We start from the raw sequence: 21,386 nt of genomic DNA, 5'->3' as shown, positions 1-21,386 counted from the left end.
GAGTTACGCACAAAAACCAAGGCCACGATTCTGCACCTGTATTTTAAGCCCCAAGGTTTACTGCAGTCATGCTTGTGCTCATCCTTTCTCTCAAAATGTTGTGGGCCCGCTTTTTATGCGGCTCCAAGGTCAGATTTTAAAAAGGGCTTCATGATGGTTCATAAAACACCTCGGAAACTGCACTTCCGCATTTCTCCTAAAGAAGCACCACAGCTCTCATCAGACTCGTGGTGAGTCTAGGCCTCATTAAATATCCAAACAGAAGGCGAGAAAAAGGAGGTATGATGGGACCAAAGAGATCAGGAAGAGTCAGGGAGGGCAGCCACAACTCAACTTTGTAAAGAAGTTTAGAAGACAGTAAATTTTCACTCCTTCATCTCTGCAATGTTTATTCAACAAACAGGAAGAGCTCGTTGTGTTTACCAGGAGATGAGGATGGAACATAGACAAGATGGAAACAGTTTCCTCTCTCCACGACCTCACTACTGAGCACGCAGGACAAGCTCGCCATCTGGAGTGATTATGCTTGGCATCATGCCACCCAATTCCAAAGGGAAAAGGCCAACAGGACGCATGTCCTCTGCATCTCATCACCTTTTTTTTTTAAAGCCATTTAAAAGGCTTTGTTTTTATCCAACAAACCAGAGTGCCTACTCTGTGCCCGGCTGCACCCCAGGCACCAGGGGGACTGGGGGTGTATTTGTGAGGAGGATCTAACTTCACAGTCTTATTTTCCTACTCATCAGATGTTGCCACAAATGCTGGGGACCCACAATTTTTCCTTGGGTTTCAGGGTTTAAAAGAATTCTGAATTAGGGGACTTTCCTGGTGGTCCAGCAGCTGAGAATCTGCTTTCCAATGCAGCAGAGGCAGGTTTGATCCCTGGTTGGGGAACTAAGATCCCACATGCCACAACTAAGACCTGATGCAGCCAGATAAATAAATATTTTAAAATAACATTAATAATTCTGAATTAAAAGTTCTAAAATATTAAATTAGGCAGTGCCTTATACTGGGTTTAATTTTAACTAAATCACCGTTAGGCTAATAAATCAATTAAAACACTTAAGATATACCAATGACTTCCAGACACACAGCAGATTATACAGAAAATGGGATACACAGAATGGTGGGACTAAGAAATGAAAACTGGTGAAGGACACAAATTGGCATCATGGCTGTATCGAAGCATCAGCTCCACAGGAGTCTCTGCTGATGAACCTGGCCTAGCTCCAGGCGCCCTGTGCCACGAGTGAGCCACCTTTCTCTACCAAAGCCAATGCTACCATGCAGATCTGACTGAAAGAAGTCACAGCCCTTGAAAGGAGGTAGTCAGCTGTGTGTTAAGGTGACAGTAAAAGCCTGTCCCAACGGCCGCCCTGGGAGTCACAACAGCTCCAGGACCCGCTGGGCAGGGTTTCCCCAGAAAGTGGGGGCCTGTCACTGATGAGTCCCGCCAGGCCCGCCTCAGGAGACACGCAGGAGAGGGGTGGAGCCCAGAGCCCTGGGAGAAGCACACACACATCCCGCACAGTTCTTAAACACAGTCACTCTGGGGGGCATCTGGAGCTCTGAGTCTGTCCAACAATGTGCATTCTGACTGAAAGGATTCCGAATTTCCTGTGTCACTGAGATTATTCTGATTCTTTGTTCTGCAAACTAGTCTTTAACAGGTGCATATTTCTCTCCACAAATAAAAGGCTTAAAAAACAACCAAGTCTGACATTTCCAACACCCCAAAGGTTCCTATGTCACACCTGAAGTGAAGATAAGTGGTGAAGACAAGTGGCTTCAGTTTTCACATGTGTTAGTGTTTTGGATATTTTGAACGACTCTTCTGAAGTTGCAAGAAACTAAGCAGTTATCAAGTAAATACCAGGACCTTCAGTGTTTTCTTTGAAAAAAAAAAAAACCTAACCTAACACACACACACCCTTCTTCAGAAGTCAACCTACTCCCTCAACACACACCTAACATTCTGAAAGTTACTCACAGCTACAAACAAGAGCGAGAAAGCACATGCACACAGGCCTGCCCTTCCTCCCAGTTTCCCCAGGCAGTCAGCATTTCAGAAATTCCGCCAGGACACATTCCCAGAGGAGAGAGCACCCCAGGTAGGAAAAGGAGGCCACTGCAGCGCCACAGAAATGCAAGGCGTCAGGTTTCTCTCCAGAGGTGGCTGTGCAGAGACACTTACAGCTGATGGCTGAAGGCTGACTCCCGGGGTCTCCATTCACCTAATCGCTACAACAACCCTAGGGCAGGAACTACTCCGACCCCCAGGGCACAGAGGGCAGTGAGTGAGAGCGGAGCAGTGGGAAGGAGAGGCCTGAGAGCAGGCCTGGAGCAGGAGGCGGGTGACTGGCGGGCCAGGCGGCTGAGCAATGACAGGGAAAACTGGAAGGGAAAGTCAGGAAAGAAATGGGGGAACCAACCTCAAAGGCCAGGCCAGCCACGGTGAGGATGTCAGTTTTGACTAAGTGAAATGGCAAGCCTTTAACATGCTCCAAGCGGAGGAGTGACGTAACAGATTCCTGTTTTCAAAGGCACTGGAGCAGCACTGTGTCCCTCCTGGGCGTTGGGTGCCCGAGACAGCAGCCTCAGGCTGCAGACCCAAGAGAGCCCCTCCCTACAGCTAGCTCTCCCTAGAGCTGCGGACAACCCCGGCTCTTGGGCCCTCGCCCCAGCCCCAGCAGCCGCCTCTCCCCGGAACTGTCAGGGCCCGAGAAGGGCAGCAGCACGGGGAAAGGAGAGCTGCTGCTGGAATCCCTTCTCTCCCCCGCTTCCTCAGAGAGGGACACACACCCCAGCCCGAACCTGACCTCCTCGGACAACAGACACACACAAAAACGTAGGTGAACAAACTTCTGGTTTTCATTCGAACAGGACCTGCAATTACCGGCTCTGCACACCTTTGTCTTTCTACAGGATTTTACAGGGAGTAAGAGGTGCACTAAGATCCACCTAAAACAAAATGAAACCCGTCTAGTTAACAGTCGGCAGAGCCCTGAGAAAATCGCAAAGGTACCGCACGTCTTCTGCACGAAGAAACTGATTCTGAGCGATGCAGTGAAGCAACCTTCTGACCGCTGTGGAAAGGAAGCAGGCAGGACAGTCTCTGGGTTCCTCAGGACAAGGGGACCCTGATGAGTGTTTAGCTTCAAGTTCCAGGCAGTGGAGAAGCATCAGAAAACTTTTCAAAGGGACCTGAAATTGGTTTTCACTGAATGAGCACAGTGTGCCTAAAAATGGGGGGCGGGAGGTGGAGGGGAGAAATTAAGCTCCATTATCAACATCAAAATGAATCCACAGTCTCACTTTTGAACCTAAATGTTAAAAAAATTTTTTTTTCCTTACTGATTCTCTAAAGAACAATACTGGGAATCTGTTTTTTCACTAGTGGCTGAAAACATTTGATTCTATGGATTCGAATCAGTGGTAGGCAAGGCTGGATGCTTATCGGAATCTCATGAAGCTTCTGGTGCGGGGGGTCCCTCACCCAATGACTATCAGAATCAGAATCTCTAGCAGGGTTGCCCAGGCAAGGTTTTTTTTTTCTTTCTCTTTTTTAAATCTCCCCCAGTGAAACTGGTGAGTGACGAGTTAAGAACCACCGGTTTAAATCTCACCATACCACTTGACAGTAAGTTATACTTTTCAAAACAGAGTCATCTGTTTCATTTGATCTGACCTTATTACACAGTAAGAACCACGGCTCAAAAGGCAATAAGGAAAACATCAAAACCATGCAAATCATTTCTATCATGTTTCTCAAACCTTTCATTAAGAAATCAACAGTGGAGATAGCCTAAAAAACCCCATCTACAGGGTACCCATAAGACTATACCACACCTGACACTTCCTGCTCAAGAATCTTCCTTATAGACATTAAATTCAATAAGTTTATTTATAAAACCCAAAAGATTTTACTCAAGGCATTGCTTCCTCCTCAAATTAAAAAACATTCACCTTTAAAGCCAAAGCACTATGAAGACAGAACTAATAAGTGCTTTTAAGAACAAATCAAGTGCTTTTACTTACAAAGGGCTCAGTTCAGTTCAGTCGCTCAGTCGTGTCCGACTCTGCGACCCCATGAATCGAACCACGCCAGGCCTCCCTGTCCATCACCAACTCCCGGAGTTCACTCAGACTCACGTCCATCGAGTCTGTGATGCCATCCAGCCATCTCATCCTCGGTCGTCCCCTTCTCCTCCTGCCCCCAATCCCTCCCAGCATCAAGTCTTTTCCAGTGAGTCAACTCTTCGCATGAGCTGGCCAAAGCACTGGAGTCTCAGCTTTAGCATTATTCCTTCCAAAGAAATCCCAGTGCTGATCTCCTTCAGAATGGACTCATTGGATTTCCTTGCAGTCCAAGGGACTCTCAAGAGTCTTCTCCAACACCACAGTTCAAAAGCATCAATTCTTCGGCCCTTAGCCTTCTTCACAGTCCAACTCTCACATCCATACATGACCACAGGAAAAACCATAGCCTTGACTAGACGGACCTTTGTTGGCAAAGTAATGTCTCTGCTTTTCAATATGCTATCTAGGTTGGTCATAACTTTCCTTCCAAGGAGTAAGCGTCTTTTAATTTCATGGCTGCAATCACCATCTGCAGTGATTTTGGAGCCCAAAAAGATAAAGTCTGACACGGTTTCCACTGTTTCCCCATCTATTTCCCATGAAGTGATGGGACTGGATGCCATGATCTTCGTTTTCTGAATGTTGAGCTTTAAGCCAACTTTTTCACTCTCCTCTTTCACTTTCATCAAGAGGCATTTTAGTTCTTCTTCACTTTCTGCCATAAGGGTGCTGTCATCTGGATATCTGAGGTTATTGATATTTCTCCCGGCAATCTTGATTCCAGGTTGTGTTTCTTCCAGTCCAGCGTTTCTCATGATGTACTCTGCACAGAAGTTAAATAAGCAGGGTGACAATATACAGCCTTGATGTACTCCTTTTTCCTATTTGGAACCAGTCTGTTGTTCCATGTCCAGTTCTAACTGTTGCTTCCTGACCTGCATACAGGTTTCTCAAGAGGCAGGTCAGGTGGTCTGGTATTCCCTCTCTTTCAGAATTTTCCACAGTTTATTATGATCCACACAGTCAAAGGGCTCATGCCAGATCAATTTTTAATTGTGATTTCTGAAATTATTTTCATTTCTCCTAGGCATGTGAAACTTCAGAAAGTTTAGGGAAGGATTTTCATTTTTTCTTTTGGTTTTATATGACAAGTGATGGCACTATACTTTGAAAAAGTACCTTTCAGAGCATGTGACCCTGTGTGTCACAGTGGGTTGTGGAAGGCGTGTGCCACATTTCTACAGATGTGTCTTTCACTTCTCGGCAGATGCTATCCGCGTGACTAGGCCTGAGCCCCCGAGTTCAGTGCAGCTCATGCTGGGCACACTCACACAAGTAGGTTCTACGTCTCCTTTTTAGAGTAAAACAAGGTGCTACTTTAAAAAGGACCAAACCTCCTTACCTACACACAGAAGAGGCATAAATCTTCCCTAAAACTCTGACACACGCCTGAAGTCTTCCAACCTACACTCATCAAGACCCTATGTCCAAATGACAAACAGGATAAGAATAAGTAATATAAAATTTAGCCAGATTCTGACTGGGAAGAAAAGGTTCAAGTCGAAAAATACTGAAACATTACAAAGGCATCTGTCTCTAATAAGTGACAACTGAGAAAAATGAAACTGTACACAGATGTGGTGCAGCCTGGCAAGGGCATTTAGTGAGTACACAAACAGCTTTTCTGTAACCAGTCTGAAATAAAAGCAAGGAATTCACGGTAGAAGTTATAGTGGCAGACTGATGGAAACCTATGAAAAAATCTCTCATCTGTTCACATCTTTCTGGATTATTCCAAAGTTCTGTCACAAAGTTTAGGTTAGGCTGCACTATCTGTATAGGAAGGAGAAATCCTTTAAAAAATGTCAGAGAGAATATTTAAATGTCTTATACATACAATGCTAGAATCACAGGTCTTTAGGTGCTCCCATTCCCTAAGCCCTCTGACAGACTCTTTCATGGTTAAGAGCATGCAGAGATATTTTCTCACAGGACTAGAACAGACTGAGGAACGACTGCTGTAAGCACATTATACGTGGCCTCAGCTTAACTACAGCTCTGGGCTTAAATATGCCAAGATTTCCCAAATATTACACAAGATATAATTAGCATATAAATTAACAGTCAAGAATGTCTTAATTTATGTTTTACTGATCTACTTTTTGACAATAAAAGGTAATTCTTTTCAGGGAGACCAGACAGTCATTTCTAAATTCACACTGGATTTTGAGATGTTCTTCATATGCAGTAAGTCAGGACAAAGAAAAGAATAATGAAAAAGAACACAATTCTAAGATGTGTCCATAGACTTCATCAGATGTTAAGGCATTACGGAGTCAGAAAAACCTAAGAACCAGTTCTCCAAAATAAATGCGAGTACGTTATTTTCAACACTGTGAAGGTTAAATGCTCTGGCCTCCATGGATACAGGGTAATTTTTGGCTGATTATCTGGTTTTACAATTGGTTTTATTTTTAAAAATACAATATAAAAATAATTTGGTAGCAATGAAAAAATGCAGTGTGTTTCTGCCGTGGCGACTTTCACTCACAGACCAAAATAAGGCATTATCATTAAAAATAAAGTAAAAACAACCCCTACACAACAGCTCAGGAACATCTACATTGAAATACTTGCCTTCCCTGATGGCTCAGGTGGTAAACGTCTGCCTGCAATGCAGGAGACCTGGGTTCGATCCCTGGGTTGGGAAGATTCCCCTAAGAGAAGGAAATGGCACCCCACTCCAGTATTCTTGCCTAGAAAACCCCATGGACTGTAGCCTACCAGGGTCCTCCGTCCATGGGGTTGCAAAGAGTTGGACACGACTCAGCGACTTCACTTTCACTTTAGGCAAAGAATAGTAAGTATTTTTTAACTTTTTATTTTGAAATAATTATAGATTCACAAGAGTTGCTCCCCCCCACAAAAAAAAAAGCACAGAGAGGTCCCATGTACTCTTCATCCAATTTTCCCCGCGGCAACAGCTTACTTAACTCTAGCACACCTCCACAACTAGGACACTGACTGGTGTACTCCACAGAGCTCATTCGGGTTTCCCTGCATTACATCCACTCATCTGTGTGTAGCGTCCATGCAATTCCATCCCAGGTATAGATTCATTTAATGACATCAGATGCAGACGTGCTCCATCACCCAAGACTCCTTCAGGCCATCCCTGTATAACTACATACTCACCATCGTCTCCAGCCTGTGGCAACTGCAGGTCTGATCTCCATCATTTTAGTTCAACAGTTATATAAATGGGAATTATGCGGTATGTAAGTTTCTGAGATTGGCATTTTTTCACTCAGTGTAATTTTCTTAAGATCCATTCAGGCTGTTAAATGAATCGCTTGTTCCTTTTTATTGCTGCATAGCATTTCAGGGCAAGGATGCACCACAATTTCACCCACTGAAGGACCTGTGGCCTGTTTCCAGTTTGGGGCTATCACAAATAAAGTTCCTATGAACAACCACATATAGATTTTCATGTGAAAATAAACTCCCAGAGTGCAACTGCAGAGCTGTATGGGAAGTATATATTTAGTTTTATAAGAAACTGCCAAACTATTTTCCAGAGTGGTGTAATAGCGACTCCTCTCCAGCTCTTCTTTCTCATAACTGTTTTAGCTATTTTGGGTCCGTGGCCTTTCCACACAAGTTTTAGAATAATGTTGTCTATGTCGTCAAAAACCCTGCAGGGCTTGTGGCAGGAACTGGATTAAACGTATGGATCCATTGGGAAGAAGTGACATCTGTACTACCTGGTTTTCCAATTCATGAATATGATTCATCTCTCCATTCATTTAAGACTTTTTAAATTTCCTTCATTAGCATTTTGCATTTTTCAGCATAAATTATTTTGTTATATGTGTTTTCTTAGATACATAAATTTTCTTTCATAGGACTGTAAATATATTAATTTCAGGCTCCAGATGTTTCTTAATATAGAGAAATGCAATTGGTTTTTGTGTGTTGATCTCGTATCCTGTGATCCTGCTGAATTCACTTATCGTTCCTAGGAATTTTTCTGTAAATATACATCTCGAGATTTTCAAGGCAGAAAATCATGTCATCTGCAGACTGAGGTAGTTTTATTTCTTCCTTTCCACTCTGTATGCCTTTTAGTACTGCACCCAATAAGTGTGGTGAGTGAACATCCTTTTCTTGTTTCCAAACTTGGAAAGCATAAAGACGAAAGCATTCAGTCATTCATCATTAAGTATGTTAGCTGTAGATTTTTGAAGATGTTCTTTATCAAGTTGAGAATGTTCCCCTCTATTCCTAGTTTACTGAGAGTAATATATTAATGTGGGACAAAACATAGATTTATAAAAAGACCTCTAGTTTTCTGCATACTCACATGCATGAGGACACTTCCTGTAACTCCATACATGAATAATCTCTATTAAATACTGAACTGCAAATTGTGGACAGTGTATTCAGATTTTGTTTACATCCCAAAAAGCTTATACACACTGACTTCTACGTCCAAACCTTTGCACTGTATTAACATGGTGCCACGTTTTACATAATTTAGCTTTCAATGATTTCTCCTGCATGTTAATTTAGCAAATAATAAGCTAATGAAGAGACCTAATATTTCATCCTTGAAACTGTTTGTCTATAAACTAGGAAGCATCTAATATAGGGGTTTTCAGTTCCAAAACTGTAACTTCCCTGGAAGCCTCTGAATCTCAAGTGAGATGATAAAGTTTTCGATATCAAATCTAGTTCATTTTAACTTGAAACTAAACTGAAAAAATGTAGTGAAGTAGAAAGATATAAACAATGTTAGGGTTTTACATCTGAAAAGTTCTGTGCATGATCTAAGAAACAGTTTTTTCATTTTAGAGTTTCTATATTTGAAGAAACCTATAAGTATAGTTTTGCTTTTTAAAGCAGAGTAAAGTCATCTCCTGGTGGCTCAGTGGTAAAGAACCCCCCTGCCAATGCAGGAGAAGCAGGTTCGATCCCTGGGTCGGGAAGATCCCCTGGAGGAGGAAATGTCAGCTCACTCCAGTATTCTTGACTGAATAATCCCGTTTTTTTCCTTTTCCCTTCTAATTCAGCAAAGTCAACTTAGTTCACATTCTGGAAACCCAACAGAGGCAACTGCAATCAACAGCTCCCTGAGTATGATCCAGCTCTCTTCCTCCCCACAAGTCTCTAGACATGACAGCACAGGAAGACGGCACACGGGATCAGACTAAAAGAGGAGCCAGCTGACAGAAGCATCTGTGCTGGTCCTTTCCAGAAGACAGTCTGGAAACAGGAAAGACTTGAACTTAAGACAATCACTACAAGAATGAATCCACAAAAGAAAATTCAAAAAAGAATGAATCCAGTTCTCTCACTCTGTAACTCACTGAGCATGAACAGGCAGGTATTTGTTCCAGGTGGGGTACTGGCTGTGGGCACACAGGCAGTGGGGTACTGGCTGTGGGCACAGACGCAGAGGTGTACTGACAGTCTGTCAAATACTAAGGCCAGATACCAGGCCACCCTCTGCTCCGCCCCCACATCAACTGGAGGTTACTCAGACATTGTATCTGCAGACTACTAGAGAATCTCCAAAAAAACATAAAGAAGTTAAGCACACAACTAACAATCCCCAAGCACCAAGCACACATGAGCAACAGGAGACAAGAACCAAGTGCACCAAGCAGAACACCCAAGAAAACCACTGAGTACAGCATTTCCAGAAGCGAAACTATGCACCACAGATCACACGAAAAGCACAGCCCAACAACGAAAACAAAAGTAACCTCACGTGAGACTCTGCCCCCGCAGCATCTGACGCAAAAGATGACAGGAGAGTATCTCTAAAGTTGGAAAGAAAACGATTCTCACTATGTCCTTCTATACCCAGTCAAAGTACCATTCAAATGTGATGATACTTTCAGACAAAGACTTGGAAAACTTTTCACAAATCTTCTCTAAAGAATTAAAAACAAAACAAAAGTAATCTAAGATAGAAAGGAGACACATCAGTGGTAAACCAAAAAATTAGTAAAATTAAGTTCAAAATTAAAAATTTTTTATAAAATAAATAAAAGCAAATAAAGGAAAGTGAAAGCAAACTATAGTTTTCTGTATGGTAGAGGGAATGATACAAATATTAACTCTAGACATTACAAGTAGACACTAATACAGAGAAACAGACTGCACATCTTGCAAACCACTAGAGGAGGAGCAAAGAGAACTTCAATACTCCAGCAAAACACGACAAAAGGTGATAACAAAATAATAAGGCAGATGAAAAACACCAAATAGTACAAATAAGTCCAAATATTCCAGTAAAAAACAAATGTGAATGGACTAAATTCACCTATTAAAAGTCTTCTGAATTATGATGGACACCTAATAAAGCCACATATTGTTTAAGATAAACCTGAAACAAAATGACAAATGGGATTTAAAGCAATAAGCAAATAAGCACAGTTTCATATCGCTAAAAGTGATAATCCATCGTGTAAAATAAATTGTATAGACTTTTATATACCTACACAGCATGAAAATAACATGTACAAGCAAAAACTGATTAAAATACAAAATTGACAGATTTGAGTAGGGGACTGGCATAATTCTCTCAAAAAATAACAGATAAGAATAAAAACATGGAACAAAATACATAATTAACAATCTTAATTATGTATAAAAACTCTATATGTACCAAACATACAAATATTTTTAAACACAGGGAAGCGTAACCAAAAATTACTATGTACTAAACCACACGGAAAATCTAAAAATAGTTCCCAAAGCAGAAACCAATCAGGCATATTTGACTGTAATATACTAAAATTAGAAGTGAAAACCAAATAGCTAAAAGGAAAAATAAATGTATCCATTTTGAATTTCTAAAAAACAAAAAATCTCAACAAGAAACAAAGCAGTAAAGTTTAGCGATGAATAACAATGACTGCAGAGTGAAATTCCTGGGATGCTACCACAGACTGTGGGAGAAGACAACGCAGTCTTAGATGTATTCATTAGAAATCAGGATAATAAAGGAAAAAAGCTTTCAAGACACTAAAAAAGAAATCAGAAGGGAAATTCAAAGGTCCTAGAAAGAACAAAAAGTGAAAGAAAAAGTAATGATACAGAAGAAAAAAAGTACAGTTAAATAAAATCAAATTTGAATCTTTGAATATAATACAATTTCTGAATTTTCAATGCTGAGGATCAGTGTACTCTCAAAAAAATTATAAAATTGAACCAAAGTTGTTTTACTTAACAATATCTGATAATTAAGTGATAGATTCTAATCTTTATCCCCAACTAATTTTGCTAAATATCTGTGAAAAATCAGTGATTGATTTTGGCATAATAAACTAATATTACATTAACAGAAATGTGACTTTCCATTTGTTTTTCAAAGCAATTCTATAGTAATTTCAACCACACAATTACACAAAATGCATGGAAATAAATACAAATAATGAAAATGAACTCTACTCAATTCCACTTTACCAACATAAGTTAACCATTTATCAGACTGGTGATTATCTTTTCAGACAATTTTCTTTTCGTTTTTAAAAACTTATGTAAAGTTCCATGATGCAGTATTTAAGAGGAGGGGAAAAAAACATCACAATGAACACCTGTGCATTCACTGCCCAAAGCATCACCCGTGCAGCTGAAACCCTGCAGACAGGCCTGCACCTCAGAAGTTAACTACCTTGGTCTCTCCCGTTCTTCATACTTCACTGCGTGTACTGCAGCCCTAAACAATGTTTCATACTGCTTTGTATGTTTTAAACTTTTGTATAAATGTCCTAATACTGTATGTTCTCTTTATTCATTCTGTCACTTAAACAAGTTTGTGAAACTCCAGCCATGTTGACATAATTCATTAAATTTCACTAAGCTATAGTTTCGCCGTATGAATAATGAACAATTTATTCTCCTGCTGATGAACAGTCAATACTGCTAACAACATTTTTTGAAAATCTCCAGCATATATGAGAGCTTCTCTACGGTGTACACACAGGAAGCAGAGCCACTGGGTCTCAGCATGCCTACTTAACTTTACTAGCTATTGACAAACTGCCGTCTACAAAGTACAAGAGTTCTTCTCGTTGTATAGTCTTATCCACACTTGGTTTTGTCTGCCTTTAGCTTTGCTCAACGGAGAAGGCAATGGCACCCCACTCCAGTACTCTTGCCTGGAAAATCCCATGGACGGAGGAGCCTGGTAGGCTGCAGTCCATGAGGTAGCTAAGAGTCGGACACGACTGAGCAACTTCACTTTCACGTTTCACTTTCCTGCATTGGAGAAGGAAATGGCAACCCACTCCAGTGCTCTTGCCTGGAGAATCCCAGGGACGGGGGAGCTTGGTGGGCTGCCGTCTATGCGGTCGCACAGAGTCGGACACGACTGAAGTGACTTAGCAGCAGCAGCAGCAGCAGCAGCTTTGCTCAATATGAAAAGTAAGAAACAGGGTCTTACTGCAGTTTTAATTTGCCTTTCCTTGATTATTAGTGAGGCTAAATATCCTTTTCACGTTGACACATTGATATTTCCTCATCTGCATATTCTTGCCTCCATTTTCAGATTAGTCTCCACTAATCAAAAGATGTCTGCCTCAAATATTCTAATGAAAGACTTCAGTGAAGCCTGGTTATCTGTAGTGGGTAGAAACCACATAGTCTAACATGAAAAACAGTGCCTTGGTGTACAGAGTATTCAGCATAAGATCAGCACTCTTCAGTGCTTACCTTTAACCTTCTATAACCTGTATTTTAAACGATCAGAATGCAAATGAAAGGCTCATTATCTATGAAGTTTGATATCATATGCATGTAATATTAGGAATATTTTTCTAAGATTAAACCTAAAATTTTAAAAGCTGACCACATCTTCAGATTAATAAATCCTTAAAAACTGAAAATAAATTTCTAAATGACCTTCACAACAAATATGATTCCAAGGGGACAAAACTGACACAAGCTGAAAAGCAATAAACACTTCTGTCACAACGGAGAAACTCATGACAAGTAAGAGCGTGAGGAAGTGTTAGAGTGAAGGGAGCAGGCCGGCGGAATGCCAAGAGCTACCACTACTTTACCACACAGCAAGCACTCTGTTACCAACTTTCTATCTTATACAGGAAGATAGACAGTAACCACCACAGGGGTCACTGTGAAAAGTAAACAAGATAACATTCAATACCCGTATCTGATCTAATTCTATTCTTTGGATGATGAATGAAGCAGAGAGGTCAAGTACACTGTTCAAGGTCACAAGAAATGATCCCAATGCCAGAATTCCTCACGCTATACACTGTAATATTCACAGTACCTTTCTAATATGGGTCTCATGACTGTTGAAATGTATTCACAGGAAGGAAATAACTAGAAGTATCTAAAAAAGACAGGAAAAGCACTCAGACCCTAAAAATACAAACAAAACAGGCCAATGAGAGGTTATCTTAAAAGGTAACTTACTCTTTTTCTTTTGTGCTAACAAATATACTTTAGACATTAGCTATCTATAAGGTAAAATAAACTCAGACAGCTTTAGGGAAACACCGAAGTCATGAAACCCAACCTGTTTACTAAGATCCATTTAACAGAAATTCTCTTAGAAATTATTTTCATATAAACAACAACCGGTTTGACCAACTACACTTCAGCCAGTAGAATTCAAGACCGCAAATACTGAAAGGTACCCACCTACTGCGGGTGCATCATACTCGTCACCAAGCAGAATTTCTGGGGCAGAATACGCAAGAGATCCACAGCTTGTGGTGAGCTTCTTCCCTGGTTGAAATTTGTTGCTGAAACCAAAGTCTGTCAGCTTTACAAGACCTTGTTTTTCAAAGAAGACCACATTCTCGGGTTTTAGGTCTCTGTGAACCACATGGAGTTTATGGCAATAAGATATGGCGTGAACTATCTGAGCAAAGTACTTCTTGGCCAAGTCTTCACTAAGTCCCTCCTCATGCTTCATTATGTAGTCGAACATGTCTCCTCCGTCCCCAAGTTCCAGGATAAGGTAGAGCTTGGTCTGGGTGTCAATCACTTCATAGAGGCGCACGATGTTGGGGTGCTGCACTAGCTTCATGCATCTCACCTCTTGGAAAAGATGGCCAGTGGCTAGTGTGTCCAATTTTGTCTTGTCAATAACTTTTACTGCCACTTTTTCACCTGTAAAGACATGCCTGGCAAGTTTAACCACTGCAAAATGACCTCGACCCAAGGTTTTATCCAGATCATATAATCCAGCAATCTTCCCATCATACCCTCGCTTGAATCCTGCCATGCTGGGCCAACGTGAGAAAAAATATTTAGACTGTTTAAAATGGATCTTCTCATATATCTGGTGAAAATAAGGAATTCATTTTCAATATCGTCATGGACATCTACAAAATAAGAGAAATAAAATTAAGTTTTCTGTGACTTATCCTTTTATAGCTTCACTTTTTGAAAATTTTGTTTTATAAGAAGCTTGAAATACATATATTGAGACATAAAATGAGTCAGGGGCATTTATAATTACCTATTTACAGATTTAGGGTTTACATTATAAAGCTTGATCATTTAAATGCCATTTTGCAAACTGATACAAAGTTACTCTGTTGAAACAATTTTTGGGTGATGTCACAAGAAAACTGGCAAGTTTGATATGCTTTTAAAAAGTGTTTAAAGAAGAATATTTTCCAAAAGTAATTTCAATTAGCATCTTAAAAAAGAAGTCTGGGACTGACTAAAAGGGGAAAACACAACAAATATACACTTGGACAGAAACCAACAACTTCTTCCTGCTCTTCCAAAATGAGCACTATTTAATATAAAATCCCTTCAGTAAAGACTTCTAACTCTCCCGGAAGAGTCTAGTTTAGTCTTCTGGAGTATTTTCATCTACCTCCCTCTCCTGTATCTCCAAAGCACCTGAAACACCTCCATCCCACGTGGTCTTAATCTTACAGGCTTCAGTACACACCATCTTTACCCTGAGACCTCAAGGTCCTTGAGGACTCTATGGGTCCATGTTTTATTTCTACCCTCTGCTAACGCCAAGAACAGTGTTTTATATAGAACAAGTAATCAACATTTTTTCAAATTTTGAAATGCAACTTTTTTCAAAATATTTACAAGTAAATTGTCTGCTCTTGCATCACTAGTACCTAGAACAGTATCTGGTACACATTAGATGTTTTAATATTTGCTGACTGACGGGTACTTATTCTTTGTGCTTATACGTTATTCTTGTTTCTCTTATGGTTTTCCAACTCTCAAACAAAACCTACCACGATGTGCATACATTTCAAGAACACATAAGCATGTGTTTAAACTATGTGCATGTTAAAGATTATTTGGCTTTAAAAACCTCATTTTATATGCGAGTTTAAAGTTCTTAACCTTTACAGTATAAACCTTAAAATACAGAAATAGGTTCTTATAAATGACCCTGACTTAGAAAAAATTTTAAGTGTTTATTATACAAATTAAGACATCATTTTAAATCTCACAGACTAAACTCCCACTATTAATTTTTTTTTTTACAAAAGTTAAATAGAATACAAAATCCCAAGAAAAATACAGCCATCTCCTAAGACTAGATCTTTCCTATTAGTGCACATTAATCCGTGCAGTGAAGCCTTTTCTAGTGCTCTCATATGCAGTTTCACATTTTCAGTAACTTTTTATTAACAGTACTTAGAGCAGTTACCCTACTTAGATGAAAATATCCCAAAAACCTAAACTGTATGTACATAAAAGTTGTGTTTTTTTTAAAGCACTAGCATTAAATACCTTTAAATCTCATTTTTGCTTAAAAGAACAGAAGAAAAGCTAACAGTTAACATTTACTGAAAACCCACTATATATATTCAGTGCAAAACCTGAATCAGATTAGACTGTGTCACTGGACCTTAGCAACCCTAAGAAGTCAGTATTATTCCCATTTTATGGCCAAGAAAGCACTGTGTTTCAGTTAAGTGCTGAAGGTTCAAACCGAATTCTTATTTCAAAGCGCAGACCTCTTATAAACATATGACCATTCTAAACAATATTATATTTAGGGTAACAATATCGTGAAAGTTAAAAAAAAAATTCTCACAGTCATTCTCCCATGCAGGCTAAAATGATCTGAATCACATATCTGGGGCCACCTCAAACTTCTCTGTAATTGTAAATTACCCTCAGAGTAATTCTGAGTGCTTCACTTAATTGAAAATTGCCCCCAGAGATAGGATTATTAGTTTCATTTTGAGGGACAAAACCAGTGAGTAACTTGGCCTAGGCTATAAGGCCAGTGTGTTAAAGAGCTGAGATTCACCAAAGTCTGTGCTTTTAACCACCGTTCTACACTGTTTCTGTAAATTAACTTCAGAAACAAAATCCTATTTCTATTGAGACTTTTAAAAATGAGAAACCTGCGCTGTTAAGATACAGCTTATACGGCTTTCTCTTTGAAGAAAAGGCAAATTTCTTCTGTACTGTGTATTATCCTTGTCATCTGAGCTGCTCATTTTATTGATAACAGGAAAATCCAAGAGGAAAAAGCTTGCTTTATTTGGACAGTAGTTCCCCAAAAGAAAGTTAATTTAAGCATATTTAATCTTCAAAAACAAAAACTCTAAGCTAACTCCAGGAGGCAGAAAACTATCTTTAAATCTTTAGCTTTGATTAATCATAAGGGTGGTAATAACTCTTCAAATTCTACCTGAGTTTATGTTTCTATTGCACAAGCTTACAAATGCAACTACAGCTTTCAGAAAAAACCTCTTCAGGCTGCCCCCAAGTTACATAATATTTACTTTTTCATCTATGACTTTAGATGTATTCCTGGAAAGTGGCACAGAAATCAAGGCTTTATAAACAAATTTCAGTTGGTTTACATTTTAATTATTTTTTAAAGATTTATGTATTACAAAGGAATATACAGATATGGGCGGGATCTTTTTTTAGGGTCTCAGACACCCACAGATAATCGCTATTCACATTGTCATTTCTCTTTCCAAAACCGGGTTAGCAAAAGGGCACAATGAAATAATTTTTAATCTACTAGCAAGTTCATGGGGGAAAATCTCATAGGGTATCTTCTTAATGACAAGCTACCCTGTAGGAAAATGACTAATACTTTCACTATCAAAGAATTCACTTTTTGGGTACTTTTCTGGATACACATATATATCCCTTTTTCATTGCCTCAAAGTGAAGTGAAATGAAAGTGGCTCAGTCATGTCCAACTCTTTGCGACCCCAGGAACTATACAGTCCGTGGAATTCTCTAGGCCAGAATACGGGAGTGGGTAGCCTATCCCTTCTCCAAGGGATCTTCCCAATCCAGGGATCGAACCCAGGTCTCCTGCAGGGTTAGGAAGATCCCCTGGAGAAGGGAAAGGCTACCCACTCTAGCATTCTGGCCTAGAGAATTCCATGGACTATCCATGGGGTTGCAAAGAGTCAGAAATGACTGAGTGACTTTCAGTGTCTATCAAACTACAATTATAAACCTAAAAAACAGGAAGTTAGAAATAACTGAAAGTTGAGAGGAAAAATATCCTTGTTATTGAACACCTTTTAAAATACTGTTTAATCATACTATCAAGTGTATTTTGAGTTAGTATAGGAAATAATTAGGCTTCCCCGGTGGCTCGGACGGTAAAGAAACTTCCTGCAACACAGGAGACCCGGGTTCGATCCCTGGGTAGGGAAGACCCCCTGAGAAGGAAATGGAGGAAAACCCACTCCAGTATTCTTGCCTGGAGAATCCCCACGGACAGTGGAGCCTGGCGGGCTACAGTCCATGTGGTCCCAAAGAGTCAGACACAACTGAGCAACTTAACACAGGAAGTAACTGAATCATTTTTTGATATCTGAGGATCTTACAATGCCTGAAAATCATTCTGAACACCAATATAGAATGTTAAGATGTGGCTTATGTAAAGTAAAGGCGACTGTGTACCAACTCCAAGACATACCCTGCAAACTGCATGTGCAGTAATCCTTGTTATTACTGTGTTTTGTTAGTCTCTTCTTTTTCCTAAAAGAAAATACAAAGATATTAGTTTAGTTCTATTTGTTTTAACTTTTGCTGAAAGTTAAAATATAAACCCTCAGGATGGACCCAGACAGACAAATAAAAATGGAGAATTTGTTTTCAGTGACCCAGTCTTCCATTATTTCTCTCCCCTCTGTCAACTACAGCCCGTTCAAGGAATCTTTAGGCAACAGGTATTTCACAGTGAAAAGATGATGGGAAGGACTGAAGGCAGGAGGAGAGCGGACAACAGAGAATGGGGTGGTTGGATGGCATCACCGACTCAATGGACATGAGTCTGAATAAACTGTGACACTTGGTGATGGACAGGGAGGCCTGGCGTGCTGCAGTCCATGGGATCGCAAAGAATCGGACGCAACTAAGCGACTGAACTGAACTGATTTCACAGTGAACAGATACACAGATTGGTCCAGGCAGACAGAGTAAAAGGATTATTCCACTTGGAGAAGGAGGGAATTATAATAATGAAGAGTAAAGTCACTGTTTTTGAAATGCCTCCTGGGAAATGAGCACGAATCCTCAACGCAGTGAATCTTCACCAGCAGCCAGCAAGGTAGGCACCTGCCCCACAAGCAGCAGCCTGCAGCTCCAAGCTGCTCAGCCAGGCTTCAAAGCTCAACATGCCTGCAGGAGCCTCTCTGGCTCATGAAATAACCACTCCAATAGCCGAGGAGGGCACCTCTCCAGCACTCCGTCCTCCAGAAGGCCAGCAAAAATCAACACTAGCACTGGGGGACACACAACGGCTCTGCACTAGAGGCTTTCCATCTGATAGTAAAACAGAAACTCCATGAACAGAGGGCATGTGACAGGGCCACTGATACCTAAGTTCAGGGCACAGGGAGGGAACTAAGGCAACCTTGCAGGCCTTTCCTCAACACTGGAACATCGTATCAATAATTTCAAGTTCTAAACATTCAAACTAGGCCAAGGCACTTTACACAACATACTACAGGTGAGTCCAGGTAATCATTAAGCTCAAGCTCGTATGAGCTCTGGGAAAAGAGCACATGAAGAGGTTGGGGGAAGTAGCAAAGATGAAAGGAGGAAGAAGGAAAGATGGCTGTGAAAACAAGTTTACTGCTGGGAATGAGGGGATGAAGAGCAACGGAGACAGTTGCTCACACAGACAGGGCCAAGCAAAGTCATGGGCACAGGCCCACGTCTAAAGAAAGGTGAACTCTGGGATGCCAACCTGCTCCTTCAGCTCCAAGTGAGATACAATAGCTCCTCCCATTACCCACGCCTCTCTCCAACAGACAGTTTCATCCACAGTCTGGCAAGGCAGTGTGATGGTCCAGCCTGGCTGAGGACTGGTTCTGTTAAGGCTAATGACTGGATCTGAATGCCAGCTTAACAGCCACTAGCCACTGGATCTAAGAAAAACCTGACCTCTCTGTATGGTCAGTCTCCTCATTAGAAAACATCAGTAGCAAGAGCATGGCACAGATCGTGGTGAATTACATCAGTTAGTAAAGGTAGTGTTTAAAATAAAGCCTGGCACAGAGGGAGCAGTCAGTAAATACTAGCTGCCACCACCACTACCATGGTCATGATGATAGTAATCTCCTCCACCCAGGTAGAAATTCTTTCAGTCTTCCACTCTACCTCAAGAGACTGAATTTACTGAGCTATCATCTCTCTTCTGTTTTTAGAAACTTCCCTGTGACTCAGAAGGTAAAGAATCTGCCTGCAGTGCAGGAGACCCAGGTTTCATTCCTGGGTGGGAAGATGCCCTGGAGAAGGAAATGGCAGCCCACTCCAGTATTCTTGCCTGGAGAATCCCATGGACAGGGGAGCCTGGCGGGCTGCAGTCCACAGGGTTGCAGAGAGTCACGGACTGCTTGGTTTCCCAGGATGTATTCAACTGGAAATGGATACTGCAGACTGGCAGAGAAATTAATCTCTAGTTGGGTATCAAAGTCTGATGATTTTTCAATACAGCATCCCGCAAAATCTGACTATTTGCTTTTTTCTTTAAACTTTTTATTCTGCATTGGGAATACAGACAATTAACAATATTGTGACAATTTCAGGTGAACAGTGAAGGGACTCAACCATACTCAAACGTGCATGCATCCTCCCCCAAAACCTAGGCGTGATCATTCTATACATAACTATATCTTCTTTATATTCTTTATATTCTGCTTTTTTCAACTGACCAATTACTTTTCTTTCAGTATTTTTGTCTCAGTTATGAAAGAAACATCTATGCAGTGTAAGAAAAAATACAATCAGAACATATATAGTGGCAAAAATAAAAGGGGGAAGTTTTTTAAAAAAAAATCATCCATTATTCTACCCTCTGTGATAACCTCTGTTAACATTTTGGACACAGGCTCCCAAATTATTTTCTATGTATACTACATGCCAGACACAAAATGGGGTAACACACACACACACACATATACACATGGGGATGGGAGGAAGTTGCAACCATTCTCTAAGTATTTCCACAAAACAAGTTCACTTTAGAAAATCTGGAAAATAGAGAGAAGCACCATAGATGAAAAACAAACAAAAAACATCTATAATCTCATCAAGGATAGCCTCTCTTCAGGCTTAAGTTTATATTCTTTACACCTGGGCTTCTGTACAAAGCTAAGATATTGTATATGAAGTCACAGGACTTTTTCCTCCACTACAGGATGAACATTTTCCATGCACTATGCTCTTCTAAATCACCATTTTTAATGACTACGTTAACTATTATGACATCTTTTAAAACAGCAAAAGCACCAAATTAGACCATTCTAAAGCGGTCTTCTTACTTATGATAGCATATGCTCATACATGGATATGATGCGGCTGGACAGGTGTTTATAATATGGAAATTCATGTTTGAGAAACAAGTACTGGTATGTGTTGCAAGAATACACTGACGCTCTCCCAGTTTACTAAAGAGAGCAGAAGCAACTGAAGTGTGCGGGTGTGGCTGGAGAAGAGGAAGGAAGTGTGGGTGGCCCTACACACATTTTGCAAGCTGCTGAAAACAGTTGTAAAACCAGCCTCTGTTAAACCTACCGTCAATTTGGAATGCACCCTGTTATTCTTGTCAAAACTCACTTTTAGCTTTTCCCTGACATCTTTACCATTGGAGTGTGGTCTGTATACCAAACTAAGGTCTCCAACTTACACAGCACGCTCAACAAAGGTGGTTCCGTGTGGGTCATCATTATCAAGCAAGCCACGGCATGGGAAAGCAGGCCACACAAAAAAAGGCCACATGCAAAAAGCAGGCTACCCCACAGCCTCTCTACACTTTGGGATATTATAAATTTCCCCTG

General features: G+C 40.5%; 1 protein-coding gene across 6 annotated transcripts in view; it reads right to left on the bottom strand.

The window, feature by feature from the left end:
* Window positions 1-21,386, bottom strand: part of SNRK (SNF related kinase) — a 68,524-nt gene that overhangs the window by 36,836 nt on the left and 10,302 nt on the right. For 2 of the 6 annotated variants that reach the window (XM_068981824.1, XM_068981825.1), the window contains exons 2-3: window positions 14,334-14,453; window positions 13,765-14,238 (exon numbers count right to left, since the gene is read on the bottom strand). In XM_068981824.1, the coding sequence (XP_068837925.1) occupies window positions 13,765-14,238; window positions 14,334-14,406 (547 nt within the window). In that variant the 5' untranslated portion in view covers window positions 14,407-14,453. Of the gene's footprint in view, window positions 1-13,764; window positions 14,454-18,019; window positions 18,082-21,386 lie in introns of all 6 variants that reach the window. The other 4 variants (XM_068981821.1, XM_068981822.1, XM_068981823.1 and 1 more) reach the window with 3 other exon arrangements.

This window comes from Capricornis sumatraensis, chromosome 10 (genome assembly GCF_032405125.1).
Source record: "Capricornis sumatraensis isolate serow.1 chromosome 10, serow.2, whole genome shotgun sequence".
Taxonomy (NCBI): domain Eukaryota; kingdom Metazoa; phylum Chordata; class Mammalia; order Artiodactyla; family Bovidae; genus Capricornis; species Capricornis sumatraensis.
Note: the sequence above shows the minus strand (reverse complement) of the source record. Positions and strands in the feature narration are given on the sequence as shown.